At 48.3% G+C, this 16455-nt stretch overlaps 8 protein-coding genes across 8 annotated transcripts, besides 17 other annotated features; 1 reads left to right on the top strand and 7 right to left on the bottom strand.

Annotated features, from left to right (window-relative positions):
* Nucleotides 1–652: 652 nt before the first annotated feature.
* Nucleotides 653–687: a sequence feature (GA-rich).
* Nucleotides 688–785: 98 nt separating this feature from the next.
* Nucleotides 786–830: a microsatellite.
* A 93-nt stretch (nucleotides 831–923) lies between these two features.
* Nucleotides 924–980: a microsatellite.
* Nucleotides 981–984: 4 nt separating this feature from the next.
* Nucleotides 985–1503, top strand: TraAM80_02497 (uncharacterized protein; the record flags this gene model as incomplete). Its single annotated transcript, XM_029379497.1, has 1 exon — nucleotides 985–1503. One exon carries the CDS (start codon nucleotides 985–987, stop codon nucleotides 1501–1503), a length of 519 nt encoding a protein of 172 aa, XP_029240650.1.
* Nucleotides 1504–1889: 386 nt separating this feature from the next.
* Nucleotides 1890–1913: a microsatellite.
* A 374-nt stretch (nucleotides 1914–2287) lies between these two features.
* Nucleotides 2288–2989, bottom strand: TraAM80_02496 (iron superoxide dismutase; the record flags this gene model as incomplete). The annotated part of the gene is made up of 1 exon (XM_029379496.1): nucleotides 2288–2989. The coding sequence occupies one exon, from the start codon at nucleotides 2987–2989 to the stop codon at nucleotides 2288–2290; it is 702 nt and encodes a 233-aa protein (XP_029240649.1).
* Nucleotides 2990–3086: 97 nt separating this feature from the next.
* Nucleotides 3087–3114: a microsatellite.
* Nucleotides 3115–3188: 74 nt separating this feature from the next.
* Nucleotides 3189–3212: a microsatellite.
* A 163-nt stretch (nucleotides 3213–3375) lies between these two features.
* Nucleotides 3376–3392: a microsatellite.
* Nucleotides 3393–3407: 15 nt separating this feature from the next.
* Nucleotides 3408–4694, bottom strand: TraAM80_02495 (putative ribosomal protein L2; the record flags this gene model as incomplete). Its single annotated transcript, XM_029379495.1, has 1 exon — nucleotides 3408–4694. The coding sequence occupies one exon, from the start codon at nucleotides 4692–4694 to the stop codon at nucleotides 3408–3410; it is 1287 nt and encodes a 428-aa protein (XP_029240648.1).
* A 224-nt stretch (nucleotides 4695–4918) lies between these two features.
* Nucleotides 4919–4972: a microsatellite.
* Nucleotides 4973–5414: 442 nt separating this feature from the next.
* TraAM80_02494 (uncharacterized protein) lies at nucleotides 5415–6848 on the bottom strand (the record flags this gene model as incomplete). Its single annotated transcript, XM_029379494.1, has 1 exon — nucleotides 5415–6848. The coding sequence occupies one exon, from the start codon at nucleotides 6846–6848 to the stop codon at nucleotides 5415–5417; it is 1434 nt and encodes a 477-aa protein (XP_029240647.1).
* Nucleotides 6849–6983: 135 nt separating this feature from the next.
* Nucleotides 6984–7003: a microsatellite.
* Nucleotides 7004–7192: 189 nt separating this feature from the next.
* Nucleotides 7193–7237: a microsatellite.
* A 64-nt stretch (nucleotides 7238–7301) lies between these two features.
* On the bottom strand, nucleotides 7302–9191 carry TraAM80_02493 (putative ADG2; the record flags this gene model as incomplete). Its single annotated transcript, XM_029379493.1, has 1 exon — nucleotides 7302–9191. One exon carries the CDS (start codon nucleotides 9189–9191, stop codon nucleotides 7302–7304), a length of 1890 nt encoding a protein of 629 aa, XP_029240646.1.
* Nucleotides 9192–9260: 69 nt separating this feature from the next.
* Nucleotides 9261–9288: a microsatellite.
* Nucleotides 9289–9558: 270 nt separating this feature from the next.
* TraAM80_02492 (ADG1 protein) lies at nucleotides 9559–9927 on the bottom strand (the record flags this gene model as incomplete). The annotated part of the gene is made up of 1 exon (XM_029379492.1): nucleotides 9559–9927. One exon carries the CDS (start codon nucleotides 9925–9927, stop codon nucleotides 9559–9561), a length of 369 nt encoding a protein of 122 aa, XP_029240645.1.
* Nucleotides 9928–10404: 477 nt separating this feature from the next.
* Nucleotides 10405–10448: a sequence feature (A-rich).
* A 657-nt stretch (nucleotides 10449–11105) lies between these two features.
* Nucleotides 11106–11126: a microsatellite.
* Nucleotides 11127–11422: 296 nt separating this feature from the next.
* Nucleotides 11423–11489: a sequence feature (GA-rich).
* Nucleotides 11490–11535: 46 nt separating this feature from the next.
* TraAM80_02491 (sarcoplasmic/endoplasmic reticulum calcium ATPase 3) lies at nucleotides 11536–14556 on the bottom strand (the record flags this gene model as incomplete). Its single annotated transcript, XM_029379491.1, has 1 exon — nucleotides 11536–14556. The coding sequence occupies one exon, from the start codon at nucleotides 14554–14556 to the stop codon at nucleotides 11536–11538; it is 3021 nt and encodes a 1006-aa protein (XP_029240644.1).
* A 132-nt stretch (nucleotides 14557–14688) lies between these two features.
* Nucleotides 14689–14728: a microsatellite.
* Nucleotides 14729–15074: 346 nt separating this feature from the next.
* On the bottom strand, nucleotides 15075–15866 carry TraAM80_02490 (uncharacterized protein; the record flags this gene model as incomplete). The annotated part of the gene is made up of 1 exon (XM_029379490.1): nucleotides 15075–15866. One exon carries the CDS (start codon nucleotides 15864–15866, stop codon nucleotides 15075–15077), a length of 792 nt encoding a protein of 263 aa, XP_029240643.1.
* A 433-nt stretch (nucleotides 15867–16299) lies between these two features.
* Nucleotides 16300–16334: a sequence feature (G-rich).
* Nucleotides 16314–16367: a microsatellite.
* Nucleotides 16368–16455: the final 88 nt, after the last annotated feature.

Genomic DNA, 16455 nt, shown 5'->3' with positions numbered 1-16455 from the left:
TTCTCCAACTCCTCTTTTTTTTTTAAAAAAAAAAGTATTTCTCTTTTTCGTTCTCCACTTTTATACGCTCTGGCTGCCTGTCTGCTGGTATACGCGTGTGTGCTCCTGGTCAACGACCACAGTCCGTCTCGTTAATGCACCTGTGCGTGATGTATGCGTGTGTAGGCACGCACGTGGGCGGCACCGAGGAGGGTGAAGGGTTTGCAGAATTTTTTGTGGCAATTTTTTTCTCTTTTTCGTTCCTCTTCTCTCTGTGTCTCCGCCTCCACGCTTAGTGGCACAGCGGCGACAAGGAACAGGAAGGCAAAAACACCGATAAAAAAAAGGACGCCACTTCCCACAGATAAAGTAGTAAGGAGAAGAGAAAAAGAACGAAATGAGAAGCTGGTAAACCCTACAGAAACAGGAAGTGAGGAAGAGGGTGAAACGCAAAGAACAGCAACAAAAAAAGGAGTATATGCTTTCAAACTGTCGTGTATGCGACATCGTTGCCTGCTGGCACATCCTCATTTATGTGTGGAGGCACAGTTCATACGCCAATGGATTATTGCTAGTCATATTATTTGGTACGCACGCATGTGCATGTTATTTTTGTGTTGCCCCAACGGCACGCAGCCCTCTTACCATTCAACACCAACATAACACAACACACCTCTCACTATCAGTCTCTCTCTCTCTCTCTCTATCCATCTTCCGATGCAATTTATCCTCGACTCTACTCTGCGTTTGTCTCACTTCGCCCCATCACGATGCCCGCCACTGCGGCGCCCCACCCACCCATGCAGAAGGAGCGAGGAGAAAAGTGAGAAAGAGAAGAGGAGATGAAGAAAAGTGTATTTGACGTGCGGCAGCGGGAAGGGGTAAACGGGGTGAAGAAACGACAAAAGCCATCAGACTGCACGCCACAAACGAGAGACCGAATCCAACACAGCAGATCAATAAGAGCAACAACAGCAACCGCAACGTCATCACCAACAACAGAAAATGACGCCTGTGAATCAACTCCGCCTCATTCGGCATAGTTCAGTCCAACTGGTCTCCATCGCTCCTCTATTCTGCGCTGAGCGACCCTGGTGGGAGTCCCTGCAACGCCTCCTTCTCCCGCAGCTCTCGAGCCCCGTTCATCAACTTCATCACCTCAAAATTGCGCGCGATGCACTTACGCTGACATGCCTCCATCTTACGCAGTTTGCTATCCGGCAATTCCCCCTCTACCAGCTCGTGCCGGGTAAGATTGGTGTCAAAGCAAATGTCCCAGCACTTTTCCAAGAGATCGTTTGCAAGGTCAAGCATGGAGTACTGCTCCATCGCATGCATCACCATCATTTGACTTTGCATGGTTCCTGTTGCTGTAGTTTCTACGCGTTACACAAGTGCACAGAGAGCCAGAGAGCGATAGAGAGCGCCTTCCTTTTATTATTATTTAAATATTGTTTTTGTCTTTATCGCACCAAGGCCATACACATCCACGTAGCACATGAGAAACAAGAAGAGGGTGTTTGAAAGTCAGCAAATGAGTACGCACATCTTAAACATCACATTAATTGAGCACAGAAAAAATGCGTACATGGGGAGGTTCCAATAATTGCCAATACGCAAAGCTCGCGAAAGCAAAGATGGTTGCCTCTTCTTCCACAGCCAAACAAGATCCCACACCATAGAGGACAACAGTAAGAGAGCGCAAGGCATACAAACAAACAAGGGCAGGTAAAAATAAAGACCAACCATGCATACGTTCAGAGACACATACAAGTGCATAAGTAAATAAGTGCGGATATGTATCTGGTGAGAACATCATTGTGAGTTCTTCTGCATATCTCATCGAAGTCACCCACCAGATGTGATGCGGCATACAAGCATGTATATTCGTTCTTGCTCTCTCGATCTTCATATATATATATATATATATATATGGATGTGTGTGTGTGTGTTTGCTTGCACATTCCTACGTGTGACCGCATGGCAAAAACTTGTTCAGTACATATTTGTATTTATATATGTATTTATGTACATACAACATTAATAAGCTTCGTAAATATATGAGTAGATGCGATCGTCTACGCCAGTTTGTTGGTAGACGATAGCGACCAGATGTATTCTTTAATCTTCTTCCTTACCAACAAAATGACACGTACAAACTTGTCAGGCAATCAAAAACAAAATTCATCCCTTCCTCTTCTCATCAGTAAATTTCCTTAGTTCTTTCTTTTCTTTTTGCTGCCTTATCGTTCCCAGATTGTTGTCTCCACTTCCTTCTTCGCATTGCTCGCATCCTCATGTGATGTTTTCACCCGAGTGCATGTGCGTGCATCTTTGCCACAAACTCCCAGTCAACAACGGACCAGATTTCCTTCAGGTAGTCCGGCCGGCGGTTCTCAAAGTCCTTGTAGTATGCATGTTCCCAGACATCCACGGCCAAGATGGGGCGCAGTCCGCTCGTCAGAGGGCACCCGGCGTTACTTGTGTTTTCGATAACAAGTTGATTCCTGTTCGACGGGTTCACGCACAACCACGTCCACCCCGAGCCAAAGTTGTTCGTCCCCGCCAACGCAAAGGTGTCCTTGAACTGCTCTACAGAGCCAAACTGCGCTGCGATGGTGGACTCCAAAGACTTTGGCATCGGTTTCCCATTCGGCGTGATGCACCGGAAGTAAAAGGTGTGGTTAAAATGTTGTGCGGCCTGGTTAAAGAGCACCTTCTTGGTGGTGTCATTTGCCACCGCGCAGAGAATCTCCTCAATGGTCTTGCCGTCATACGTTGTCCCAGCCAGCGCATTTAATTTGTCAACATAGGCCTTGTGATGCTTCGTGTAGTGCAGTTCCATCTGACGCGGGCTGAAGACGGGGGCACAACCATCCTTCCAGTTAAACTCCAGCTTGGGTAACTCGGCCGGGGCCCCCTTTGGTTTTATGAGGTCAGGCAGCGTTGCATAGCCCATTAACGCCATGCAACGCGTGGGGACTGATACATTGATCGCACGTCGAAACATTTCTTATAACCTGCTTCTCTGTTTGTGTCTTTAACGGGTGTCGTGGTATCTGCTCAATATTATACCCACCAACTTTTATGATGCAGACGTATAGATGCAACAAACATCAACAACAACAAAAAACATATAGAATAGTTGGGTCAAAGAATGAAATACACATAAATGCCGACACACGCAAGTATAGACAAAACATGCAGTAATATATATATATATATATATATATTACTTTATTTTGCCTCAGCTGCTAAACGCACTTCTTCATCAACACAGTGAGATGCAAATAAAAGGAAAACAACAACAATATCGGAAAATCAAATTTTTTTTTTTTCTGTGCATTTGAGCGGTAAACGTAATGAAAGGGAAATAAACACCTATATATGTTGTAGACACACACACACACACAGGGGCCAGAGTGTGTCTAGCGATAGACGGGATCGCGGTTCGCCCAGCTGTATGTTTTGGATTTGATATCTGCCACAGTTTGACTCTTGTTGTACTGCCGCCCGCGTAGAATGTAACCGGAGAGCCAGTACTTCGTCTTGACGCAATTGCGTGGATGAACACGCCAGTCAAGTGGGACGAGCAGATTTGCCGACCCCCCATTGCCACCCCCGGCAGGGTGACTCGAGACGCGCTTTGTCTTGGAATGCACCTTTGGTCGATGTGGCATGTTTTCCTCGACGTTGCGTTTACCAAAGTTGCGTTGATAGCGGTACATCACCCCCGCCCGCCGTCCAAATACCGCGTGACACTCATTATCAAAGAGACGCACCTCCTTCGAGGGCAGCAAAAGCGGGACAAGGTTTGGCTCAGCACCGCGCAACACCACCGCCGCCGTACCACTTGCACGGCAAATAACCCCACCGTGGCCCGGATACATCTCTACGGAGTGTAATTCCTTACCATACGTCACTTCACTCAACGTCACCGTCTGCCCAATTGTTGGCATGCACCCTTGAAAAGGCTTGTTGTAGCATATGCGTGGTAACTGCTTGTACGTGAGAAGCTCCGCCACATAGGCTCCATTAGCGTACAAGAAGAATCCTACAAAGGTTTTTTTACGCGGCAGATGAAGTACACACGCCAGCCACTTAGGAACACGCTTCTGTGGTTTGTGGTTCACCATGACGCGGTACCCCCACGATCTCTCTTCTACCCGTCGATAGTGACCCAATAAAGTTTTGCTGCCCGGATTCGTTCCGCTGCGATGACCCCAGTAATCGCGACTCGCAAACCCTTTCCAGTCATAGTACAACGGCGTGTAAATCATCATGTTGGCATTGACTTGGAACGGTGACCAAATGTCTTTTTGGAGCAACTGCTGCGAGTAGCCATGTTCCGGAGAGCGCACATATTCCAGTCGCAACGTCGTGGGGGGGCCCTCCTTAAACACACCAAAGTCATCTGTGTACCCGTCGTACATCTCGGTGTGTTTCAGTTGTACGTCCTTGCCTGCCTCCATCTTTGGTTCGACACCGTAGTGTTGACTCCCCTGTTTGCCGCTCGGGTTCGACAACTTCACGCCACGCCGTGCCACACACAAGGTGGGTGCAAAGAACCGAAAAGCAGCAGCGGCTGCTCCCTCCCTAAATGTTTCTCCACAATGAACAAGTCGACCGCCGGCGGCGTCTCCAACGCCACAAAACAGAGATGCGCGGCGTGTGGCACCCACGGCGACGGTGGATGCAGCCCGATGCCGCCACATCGACTAAGCCCCTTTTGCTACAAAGGCTACAATAAACGAAAACGAAAGCCTACAAGGGTCCACTAAAGAACCGGATAATGTCAATACACACAGAAGAAAAGGCAACACCACCCACCGCAGTAGTCATGACACGTAAAGGTAGAGAAAGTGCAGAAAGAGGAGAGTACGTAATAGCAATAATAATACTAACAAGAAATCAAAGAAAACATCACACTTCCAGCCGCAAAAAAAAAAAAAAAACACACACACACACATGACAAAAAAAAAAAAAAAAACAACATTGTCGCCCAAAAATAAAACTGTTATGTTCTCGCAAGAATATACATGTAAAGAACGTCACGTTCTTTTACTAATTCTGCAACGGAAGGAGAAAAAAAAAGATTTTTTTTTTTGTACCCACTCCATTCACCAACATGGGTAGCTTTTGAAAGAAAGAAAAACAAAGCCAAAGGACAATAGTAATCCATAAGGTAGCAGGAGTGCTAGCCAAGCTGCACCATCATCCCTTTTAGCCCCATACGGTCACAGATTCTTTACATGGGCTCTCCCAAAATACAAATCATCATACAACTCTCCAAAGAAAAACTGAAGAAACAATCCTTATTCAATGCTTGAATAATATGAAACTTCCGATGTCATGACCACACGAATGACGCAGTAGCAACAAAGAAACGCGTGGAAGCACACACCGCCTCCAATGCATACCCAACAAATCAAAAGTCACAGTGACGGAGACGACACCAGACTTATTCTGATGGGAGAAACATTTCCACAACCAATATTATGTTTATCATTGGCCTCTTTGCGCTGCGTAGACAAAGGTACCGTGTAGTGAAGTGTATAAACACGCTCCTCAGTACGAAGAATAAATTGAGCCGCATCGGCTTCGCCCATAAATTTATCCTCTTCGCCCAGAGTATTCTCCTCCACACAAGAGTTTTCTTTATGGCATTTCGGTTGACTCCCTGCTCCTTCCACAAATCGCGTACAGTGGACCCCATCACCACTGTCCATCGATGGAGTTACAGGGTGCCACACAGTTGTCAATACAGATTCTCCTTCAATAGCTTTAGCTGCCGCCACGTTCGCTGCCTCGGTCGCCTTGACGGCAATTTTTGACTTCGACAAAACAGCACTGCGTCGCCCATTTCTCTCGCTTTTTAAATACTGTGATTTATCCGGAGTTGACGTCAAACTCAATACTGTCAGTAAGGGACGTTGGAGGCTAGCCCCACGCACATTTCTTTGCTTGCACCCCTTGATGGATTTCTGTGGGATCACTGTTGCGGTTGCAGTTCCTTCATTGCCGGTGGGGTGGCGGGCGTAAATGGCTTTTGTGAAGCAGCCAGCATGGACGCATCGTCCCTCATTTTCAATAGAATGCGACGACCACGTGGGCGACACGGAAACCGTCAATTCACACGACCGAACACACAACAATTCATAGTATGGATGCTGGAGTTCTTGCCGTTTCTTGTCTGTACTACCTGCCTGTGCCACTAGCGATAGCGTGGCACGCATTTCTTCGTCTGTGAGAGCCTCATCTTGTACAAAGAGTGGCCCTCTTTCACGCATACCAATGGGGTACATGAGTCCAGATGAGCGGCGCCCACTGGCGTCGAATAGTTCACCCTTCAAAAAGCACATGGTTGATGATGCGAGGTGCAGACGCGAAGGCGCTGTATTCAAGGATGTAATGGCACTGACGTTAATCGTCACTACAGATGAGGTGCCCTGGCTCATTGTCGGCCCCACGTCAGGCCGTGGAGTGACAAAAACGGGCATTCTGAAGGCCCTTTCACGTGTAGAAGGCAATAACTCCCGACGTTTATTACCATTATTATTATTACATGTATCATTCTCGTGAACATTCCCAGGAACTAAAATCTGTGTGCCAGGATCAGACCTCGGGAGGAGGGCTTCTGGATCCTCGTGCCGCTCCACGCTCGGTGCCGACGTTGACATGACGTCAGTGCGCAACGCCATAGATGTTGCCTCAATAATAAGCGAGGAAAGCGCGAGAAGACGGTGAATCAATTGATTGTGATAACGTTTCAACAAATCCGTGCATCCGTTTTTACATGCCTCACTAATAACACAGGAGAGGCCCGCTAATGACTCCGAGGAGTCCGTCCTTCCATTAGGTTTATTCATTGACCTAACCGTCACCACTACACTTCTCCACGTGCATGCTATATGAGCACACGTTAGATGTCCAGAAAAGAGTGGGGATGACAGCCGAAGAGTTTAACACCTAACACGACGATAAACAACACGGAGTCGCCAGTAATATATATATATATATATATCCAGCATAAAGAGAAAATGTGTTTGATAAGGGGTTCACAATGCACCAGATTCTACTGCACAACGTCACTGCCTCTTTTTTTTGCCCTCAGACAAGCTGTCACGCTACAGCTGCCGCAGTGGCAAAGGATAAACAGACAGACAGACACTATATATATATATAAAACCTTCATAAAAAAGAAACAATACGCATATATATTATATATACATATATATATATATATATATATATATATTACTAGACACCTGTCAAAACACCAGAGCATTAAAAACGAAAAACGAAAACAGGCAGATGCGAGATCAATATCCCAGCTGTCGCTTGACAGCCTCCACTCGCTGTCGGTCACTACGATGCCTGGCCTCCAGTTCCTTCAGGCGCTGTTCACGCCGGCATGCAGCCTCATCCAGTGGTGAGTGCCAGCGCATAGAACCAGACTCTGAAAACGAAGAGCTATTCTCATCATGCGCTTTGCGCTTGGTAGGTGGTGCTGGTCGTGGGAGATTCCGGGCGTAGTCCAACGCACGTGTCCTTCTTTCTTGGGCTTGAATTCGTTCCGAGGGAGGCGGCTGCTGCTGTCGCTTCGATGGTGTCTCACCGGCAATAGCACCTTCCTCGCCTTGCTGCTCCAATTGTTGTTTTTGAAGAAGAATCCACTGCTGATGCTTTTCACGTATCTTCTTTACAGCTTGTTTTTCAGCCAACTCACCGTATTGACGTTGACGCTGCAACTTTTCTTTGGCCTGACGTTGTTCGTCTGTGTCAGCAGGCCCCAAACCCCCCAACTTGAGATTCGCCACCTGCTCCATCATCACTTTGTAGTCCTTCAATTTATACGCTTTGTACGAAGGGGCCTTTTTCTTCCCCTCCTCCAGTTCGGATTCCTTGGTTTCCGTCAAAGCACCGATGCCGGTTGCGGATGCAGCATCTGCACTTTGTGCCAAGGGAAACGCAAGCGGCTGAAGCCTGCTTGGATAAGAAAGGTTCCTCATTCCTGTTGTTGGCGCATACATGGGTGACTCTCTATCCTCTGATGCAAGACGGTTGTTGCCTCGTGTGGGACGGAGCAACTCCTGACAACTTCCGCGTAGACCCTCCTCCGTGACTGGCCTTTTTGCGCCGCCAGCTGATTGTTGTTTCTTCACGGCGTTGTTAGACCTTTTATTTCTGTTTTTCACGTGACTGGGCCTGGCAAAAACCATTAAACCCATCGGCTGATACATTGGAGTGACAACAGAACCACTCGCTGTAAGCTCACTTCTAGCGTCTCCCAATTGACCAGAGAAGTCAGTCCCGCCATCTATTTGCGCCACCACATCGTTGCTGCTCCCCCTGTTATAACTCAAATTATTATAGCCAACGCTGTTGTTTTGTGTGTACGACAAAGGAGATGCAAGCTTATTTTTCGATCTGGGCATCATTACTGCTTCCACCTCGTCAGCACTTCCACTGATCCTGCGTGGGAGCAGACGCGGCAGCGGTTTTCGAAGGTTGTTTCCCACTTGCACTAATCCCAGTGTGTTGGGTAAAGCGAGTGAAATGGGTAACACCCTCACAGGCACTGACGCATCGCCGCGTTCAACGGAGAGGACTTCTAATGACTGGCTTCTACCCGTCGAAAGGGACAACGCGTTTGATAACTGGGAATGCGGCGGCACCACCGCAGTTGCAGCGGCAGTCTCACGGTGGTTGTCTGGACGGGTGTGTGGTGACAACTCTATTACAGGTACCGGTACGCCATGCACCCCCCTGCAATCCACATCAGGAGCAGCCAAGGAACGTTTTGGCTGTCTACCCGCACTACTGTCACCGCCCAAGCAACTGTTGAGGTTGATGTCATGCAATCGTGGCACAGGAGATATCGCCTTGAGCTCATCAGGTGCCACAATTCCCCCAGCATGGCGTCTATTCTTTGACGGCAACCGCATCATCATTGTCTTCTTGTTATGCATGTTTGCCTTATAGCCCCCTACGGGTGCAGACATTAAATTTCCATCCTCATTCTTCTTGTTGCTGTCATCTGACCATCGTATCGGCTTCGTCTGCTTCGCCCGCACTAACTGTGCATTACTGCCGTCCTTCCCAACCCGCACAGCACGGTCCTGAAAGTGTTGCATAAACGCAGATGGAGGTTCCTCCATCGCATTGCGATCCTCCGGCGGCTCCCAGACATCCCTGTCTTTTCTAGGCATGTACCCCGGCGCGCGTATATATTACACGTATTTCCTTTATATAACGCAATTGGTATTCGCCTACCGGTTTTTGTTTGTTTGTGTGTGTGTGTTTGTTGAGCAGCGTTCCAGACGGATGCTCGTTCCAATGGACAGAAATAATAATAATAATAAAACATAGAGCAAACAAAAAACACCACACACCGACACACAGGAATGAAGAGAAAAAACCAAATAACAAAAAAGGAAGGAAAAAAAGAAGTCATCTACTCAACAACAAGAAAAAAGCACAGATATAAAAGTACATACACATAAATTGTACACTCCGCACTTAACCAAACTCATGAAAAAAAAAAAAGAATAATGAGTAGGAAAAAAAAGCCTGCTATCACTCTAGTATTTGTGGTCCTGGTGCGATGCAAAGTTTCATTGCTGCATCCAGGCGGGCGATGCTGCGTGTCTGTTCTACATTCTGCAACTCCAGTCGTCGCACCGAGTCATCACGTGACTTCATATCTTGCGCCCAGTCCTCTTCCAGGCTCTTCAACAATTTCCTGCTCTGCACAAAGGCGTTTTCAGCGATACCTTGACAGTTCTCCTGTGTTTGACGCAATATGGCCAGACTGCTCCGGGCGTAGGACAAGTACACAAATGCGCTCATGCATCCCGTCGCCACACATATCATCAGCATCGAATTGCTACTGAGGGGCCGCAGGAGTTGCTCGTACACCGGCGACTTCGCAAATGCGTGGAACATTTTCCAGTGCCTTGCAACGTAATGTACCTGACCCTCTGACTTGAGTGGAGTTGCGCCCGCCCAAATATTTCTCCTCTATTGTGCTGTGCGTGTCTGCCTTGCGTCTTGCGTGTATTCCTATTGCTTGAATAGAGAGCGGGAGAGGACGCACGTGGAGGTCCGACAGGCATCACAAAGCGCAAACAAAACAAAAAGGAAGACGAATCACCTGCAAAGCGGCAGTGACCGCCACCGCCCCGCCGTCGGCAAGAGGAAAGTAGCCGTAACGGAACAACACGGCAGGAGGGCGGAGCAACAGCTCAGAGAAACATGTAACAAAAAAAAAAAGGAATAAACACAACAGCAACAACCACGACGTCTTCGCACTCATCGCAGAGAAGCGGGACCTCGTGGCATGTGGGTGTGTGGGCGTGTGGTACCAAATAAAGACAGGCAAAAGAGCACATATAAATAAATAATCCTTCAGAAATAAATGTCTTCATTGCTTTTTACTCCTCTCCCTTTTTTTTCTTTTCGTTTCTGCCTGTGTGGGTGTCCAACGTCTCACTTCACCCCTCAAAACCCCAAATGCATACCTACACATGCGCACAGATATATATATATGTATGTCTGCATGTTCGTAGTGGGAGTGGGTGTGCGTCACAGACTCTCACAGACACGTTCTCCCGCCTCTGTGCAGCTCATTTTCACCATCTGTCTTTGTGATTACTCTCGTCTTTTGTTTTCAGTATCTTTTCATCCATTTCTTTTGATTTTTGTTTGCTTACACCTTTTTTTCCTCTTTTGCTTTCCAATGCCGGGCGTATTCCCTGCCTGTCTCGCTTCCTGTAGATGTTCAATAAAACGGATGTATCGCACCTGCATAACTTGTATGTGCGTGCGTGTGTTTGTCTTTTTCGAGTTTTCTTTTTTATTGCTCTTCGCTCTCTACAGGAGATGTCTCTGGGAAGATATATCGCTAAATCCTTGGCGCGTTCATTTGCTACTTTTAACAAACGCTCTTAAGCGTGACACACTTCTCTGCGGCACGACCTGATCAGAGGCCATCTCATCCCACACCTCACTTCACTTCACTTCACAGCTTACAAAAAGGCCCAGTATCTACACGGTAATATTAATATCAATGTTATTACTTCGCCGTCTTTTGTTCTTTTCCTTTCGTGTTCATTCGTTACGCACCCCCCCCCCCCCCCCCCCCCGTTCCTCGTGTGCCGTACGGATTACAAATCCAGCCGTCTAAACACACGTATGCATGCAACACCAGATTGTATGCGCAACAGACACAATCGAGAAGGCAACAATATTAGTAATGAGAACTAAATAAATTGATGAATATATGAAAATGCATCTATTGGGAGGGAGAAAGAAAAAAGTGAAAGCAAAAACAAAATAAAATAAAACCATATCGACGGCCTGGCAATTGTATTTATGCACCATATATACATACGCAAATGTATACAATACCACAGCAAAGAAAAACACTCTGCAGCGTTTCTCCTTCATTTGTTTCCCCTCGTTTCTTTCTCTCTTTCTTTTTCGCTCTCTCTCTCTCTCCCTTTGTTGGCTTCCACCATTCATTCACGCTTCTCAGGTTTTCCTTCACGCTCGTCAGTTGCTCTTCTTTTCTTGACGGGCATGCATCTGCCGGGTGATGTACTTCAGCAGCTCGTCAATTAAGATTACTGGCACGCTAAATACGATCACCGCCTTCCAGTCATCAAAGTTGGACGGGACAAGAATACTAAACGGTTGTGCTTGCTTCACAATTTGAGGATCAACACCGAGTGGGGCGATGTTAAAAAGAGCCGACAAGAAGGGCACGTACATAATCATCAGGTGCAGCGCAAGCGAGGAGAAGATGGCGAGCAAGAGCCAGATGTTGCTGGATGGCCGTGTCGTGATGAGAGAGGCATTCTCGCTTAGCGCGTTCAGTGCATTAAGCATCTCAACCAATACAAGAATAGACAGTGCTATGGCACGCGCTGCCTCCGGGTCAGCAAGTATGGCGCACTTTGCATCCTGCATATTGGTGCAAGCCGCGTAGGTGGTGAGCTCGCGCCAGCTGAATCCGTGGCTGAGGAACCACCACAAGAACCCGCCAACCGTCGCGACACCTACATATGCGCCAATCACCATGTAGCGTAGAAACAACCATCCATTCACAATGGGCTCATCAACGTGACGCGGGGGCTGTTCCATGATGTCCTCATCCGCCGCGTTGAAACCGAGTGCAGTAGCGGGAAGACCATCCGTTACTAGGTTCACCCACAACAGCTGGACAGGTGAGAGGGCTTCAGGAAGACCAAAGAGACCTGTCAGGAGAATACACACCACTTCGCCAATATTGCTACTAATCAGGTAGCGGATAAACTGCTTTGTGTTGTTGAAGATTGAACGACCCTCCCCCACCGCCTTGACAACTGTAGCAAAATTATCATCCGCCAGCACCATCTTGCTCGCCGCCTTTGCCACCTCCGTACCACTCCCCATGGCGATACCAATATCCGCCCTTTTCAGCGCGGGGGCATCATTCACTCCATCGCCAGTCATGGCACAAATAAGTTTTTGCTCCTGTAGTAATTTCACAAGCTGCATCTTATGAGAAGGATCCGTGCGACTAAAAAGTACTGCCGACATCACAACCTTTCGTTTCTCTGCAAGACTCATCATATCAAGTTCAGCTCCCGTGTAACTTAACCCAGCAGTATCTGTCGCAGGCATCAAACCAAGTTTCCTGCATATGGCCTCTGCAGTCTCCTTACGATCGCCGGTGATGACCACAACACGGATCCCGGCTGTGCGGCAGCTTGTAATGGCCTCCCCAACCTCCTCACGCGGGGGATCAATCATGCCACATGCCCCAACAAATGTTAGATCCGATTCAACCTGCTCAAATAAAGCCGGTTCGGTAAGCTTTAGCTCCCGTACAGCGAGAGTTGGCTTAAAAGCAAAACCAATGCAGCGGAGTGCGTGCTCACTGCCAGACATGGCATCCAGTTTCGCCATAATCCGTGAACGCAGTGCGTCATTCAAAGGAACAATAACACCGTTGTCTTGCATCAACTGCGTTGAGCGTCGCAGAACCTCCTCTGGGGCCCCTTTTACAAATAAACTGTTCAGCCTGGCAGAAGCCGCGTCTGTGGCATGCACACTCATAGACTTGCGTTGACGAGTAAACTCCAGCGTTGTGTTCTTAATCCACTTTTGTTCGGCACGTTTGCGGAAGTCGCAGACAGCAGTAGGATCTGTGGGATGGACGAGTTTTTCGCTCATCACGAGCAATGCCGCCTCTGTAGCCTCTCCTATTTTCTCAACCTGACCCGTGGTCGTATTGTAGTGTAGTGAGGCATCATTGCAAAGGACGGCAATGTTAGATAACATAGCGAGAGCCGCGTCCGACTCTACGGCTGAGGTTACCGGTTTGCCGTCAGATGTCACAACATTTGGCACCACGTTAAACCTGGAGTCCTTCAGCTCATAGTTCCTCAGTGCGCCATTCGAGCACATTGTAAAGATCTCCATCACGGACATCATGTTTGTCGTCAATGTACCCGTCTTGTCCGAGCAAATGACAGTGCAACGGCCCAGGGTCTCAACACTTGGAAGATCTCGCACCAAGGCGTGATGCCGCGCCATGCGTCGCGTGCCAAGAGCCAAACATGTAGTGACGACCGCCGGAAGACCCTCTGGAATGGCCGCAACAGCCAGCGCAATGGCCACCTTCAAACAATGTATTGCCGGCGCAATGAAGCGCTCATACCATGGCTCATTGGGCGTCGGTATGTGCACTGTATACCAGCGCACCATATTGATCAAGAATACTGCTAGGCAAATGTAACCAATCACCTTGGATAGCAGCACACCAAACTCATCCAATTTAACCTGCAACGGCGTCTTCACGTCCTCCTGCTCCCGCACATTTCTTTCAATGGAGCCGATTTCCGTGGAAGCACCGGTGCGCACCACAACACAAAGCGCTTTGCCGTATACAATCGCTGTTCCGCTATACACCATGCTTGCTGGGAAACGTTCATGATGACCACCTACAGGCTCTACTCCCTTCATTGCCTCCACGGACTCCCCGTTAAGAATTGCCTGATCAGCGCGCAGGGTCGTGCTATGCAACTCTAATACACGCATGTCCGCAGCAACACGGTTCCCCACCGCCACCTCTACAATGTCACCAGGCACCAAATCCTCTGCTTCCACCGTGACAGTCTTGCCTTCGCGTAACACCACTGCAAGTTTGGGAACGAATGACTTGAGTGCCTCAATTGCACCCTCCGCACGGTTTTCCTGCCATACCCCAACCGCTGCGTTTAGCACGAGAATGAGGAGAATAATAAACGGCTCCACAAAATCCTTGACATTCTTTTCAATAAGAGCCATCATGAAGCTCATCATGGCTGCAAGCAGGAGTATGCGAACTAGAGTGTCCTCAAACTGCGCCAGAACCAATTTCCAAAAAGGGGTTGGCGGCTCCGTGGGGAGTTCGTTACGACCAAATTTTCCGCGTCGCTTCTCCACCTCCGCTGCAGAGAGTCCACGCCTCGGGTCAACGTGCATGGCCTTAACGACCGCCGCTGCCTCCATCGTGGAGGGATCCTTTGGGAGTGAAAGGAGGGGCATTATTCCCACCTTTTGATGTTACTTTTTTTTTCTGTTTGTATTATGTCTTCCCTCTTGGGAGTTTCAAGTTACTCTTTTTTTTTTCTTCTTTCAACAAGAAACCAACAATCCAACGCAAAAAAAATTAATAATTATATATATATATATTATATAATTATATATATATATATATTTGTGGTAAAGCTTAAGTTTTCAATTTTTTTTTTTTTTTGGTGGCTATATTCTTATTTTTCACGTTGCCTCTCACTTTTCTGAAGTCCCACGACGGACTATGGGAGCGTAAGAGACAAAAGGGAAGCATCAACAACCAGCAAGAGCCAAGAAACAAGAAGCGGGATCGTTGGGGAAGATGAACAGAAGCCAAAGATACGCACAACAGGCAAAATAAATAATAACATTTTTTTTTTTTTGGTGTATACATGCGTTTCTGTGCGTAAACGCATGCAATGCGTGCGCGAAGGCCCAATCCCCTTTTCCTCCGCCACTTCAGGAGGGAGAGGGCACAGTCAATGAGTGCACTAAAACAACTTTATCTTCCGTGCTTTGCGTTGCTTGATGGCTCCTTTACGCTGCACCGCCTCACCATGACGTGCAGCACCGGCTGCAGAGAAATCTGCCACCACCTCTGTACCGTCCCAATTGTCTTCAGCGCGGTCTAATAGTTCGGGTGGCCCCGCCTCGTACTTACGAAAGAGGTACTCGATCGAATACTTCCACCGCTCCTCGTCGTACTTCTGTCGTTCCAGCAACTTTTCATACTCGCGCGGTGTCTTGGGGATCTCTCTGTGAATCCCATGATCTACCACAGGCAGACCAAGCAGCGTGTACGCCTCGGGCGTAGCGTAAATGGCGTACCGTTGCGGCATCAGCTCCTCCCGCATAAACTGTCGACTCACATACACCGTCTCAAACTTGCGCCCAAACCAGCACTTTTTCCTTTCATTGTACAAGTTCACAAGAAAAATAACCGGAATTTGAATACTTGGAATCCGCCGCGGTTCTCCCACCTCCAGTAGTGGCCGGTTGCGAATCGTGCATGGGTACGGTTTGGGAAGGTAACGGATGTCGTATTCACCAGGGCGATACTCACTCATCGGATACCGCGTCGCATTCTCCTTCATGCGTAGTGCGTAGTTCGAGAGAGCCATGCGCTTCCAGTAGGGTGTGCAGGCGATGCGGTCACTGTACCCCAGCGAGACGCCAAAGGAGCCACCAACTTCACCACCTGGTGGCGGCGGCATCGTCACCTTCACATCGTGACGGGGCGGCGGCACCCACGGCGCCACGCGTCGAAGCGTCGTTCGCCTCATCCAGCCAGCGTTAATAGTTAAGCTACTTGTATCCGCACAGACAGGTGTAAGGCTCTCGTCGTATCCAATGCGCCAGCGTGACCCGACGCCCTCAGCCCACGAACCGTTGGTGTTAGGCACCTGCGCGTAAGTGCCAAAGTTGATGGAGAAAGACGGGGCAATTGCCAATACAAAAAAAAAAGAAATGCGCCAGAGAGCAAATAATATAACATTGATAGAAGCAGTGCACTTAAAAAATACATAGCAGCTCCTACATCACTGTTGATGTGGAGATTCACTACGCTGCTTCACCTGATTCATGCACACACGCACGTATGCACAGAAGGAAAGAGACACAGACACAAACGCATGCCCACATAGACATGGCAAGCCAGAAAGGCATCCTTGTCTTTCATTGGATCCTCCCCTCCCTCACTCCAAAAAATTCCTTCTTCCACCTCTCTCCCCCACCCTCACCCTCACCCGCACTCACATACACATACGCACACACACACACACACATAGTCGCCTCATTTCTAACCACTGAGCTCCAATTCCAGAGATTCATCCAGCATCTGCATCAACTCGGGATGACGCCATTTGGCGTACA

Source organism: Trypanosoma rangeli (genome assembly GCF_003719475.1).
Source record: "Trypanosoma rangeli strain AM80 chromosome Unknown Tra_15.4_contig_00057, whole genome shotgun sequence".
In the NCBI taxonomy this organism is placed as follows: Eukaryota; Euglenozoa; class Kinetoplastea; order Trypanosomatida; family Trypanosomatidae; genus Trypanosoma; species Trypanosoma rangeli.
This window is presented reverse-complemented; position numbering and strand designations above follow the sequence as displayed.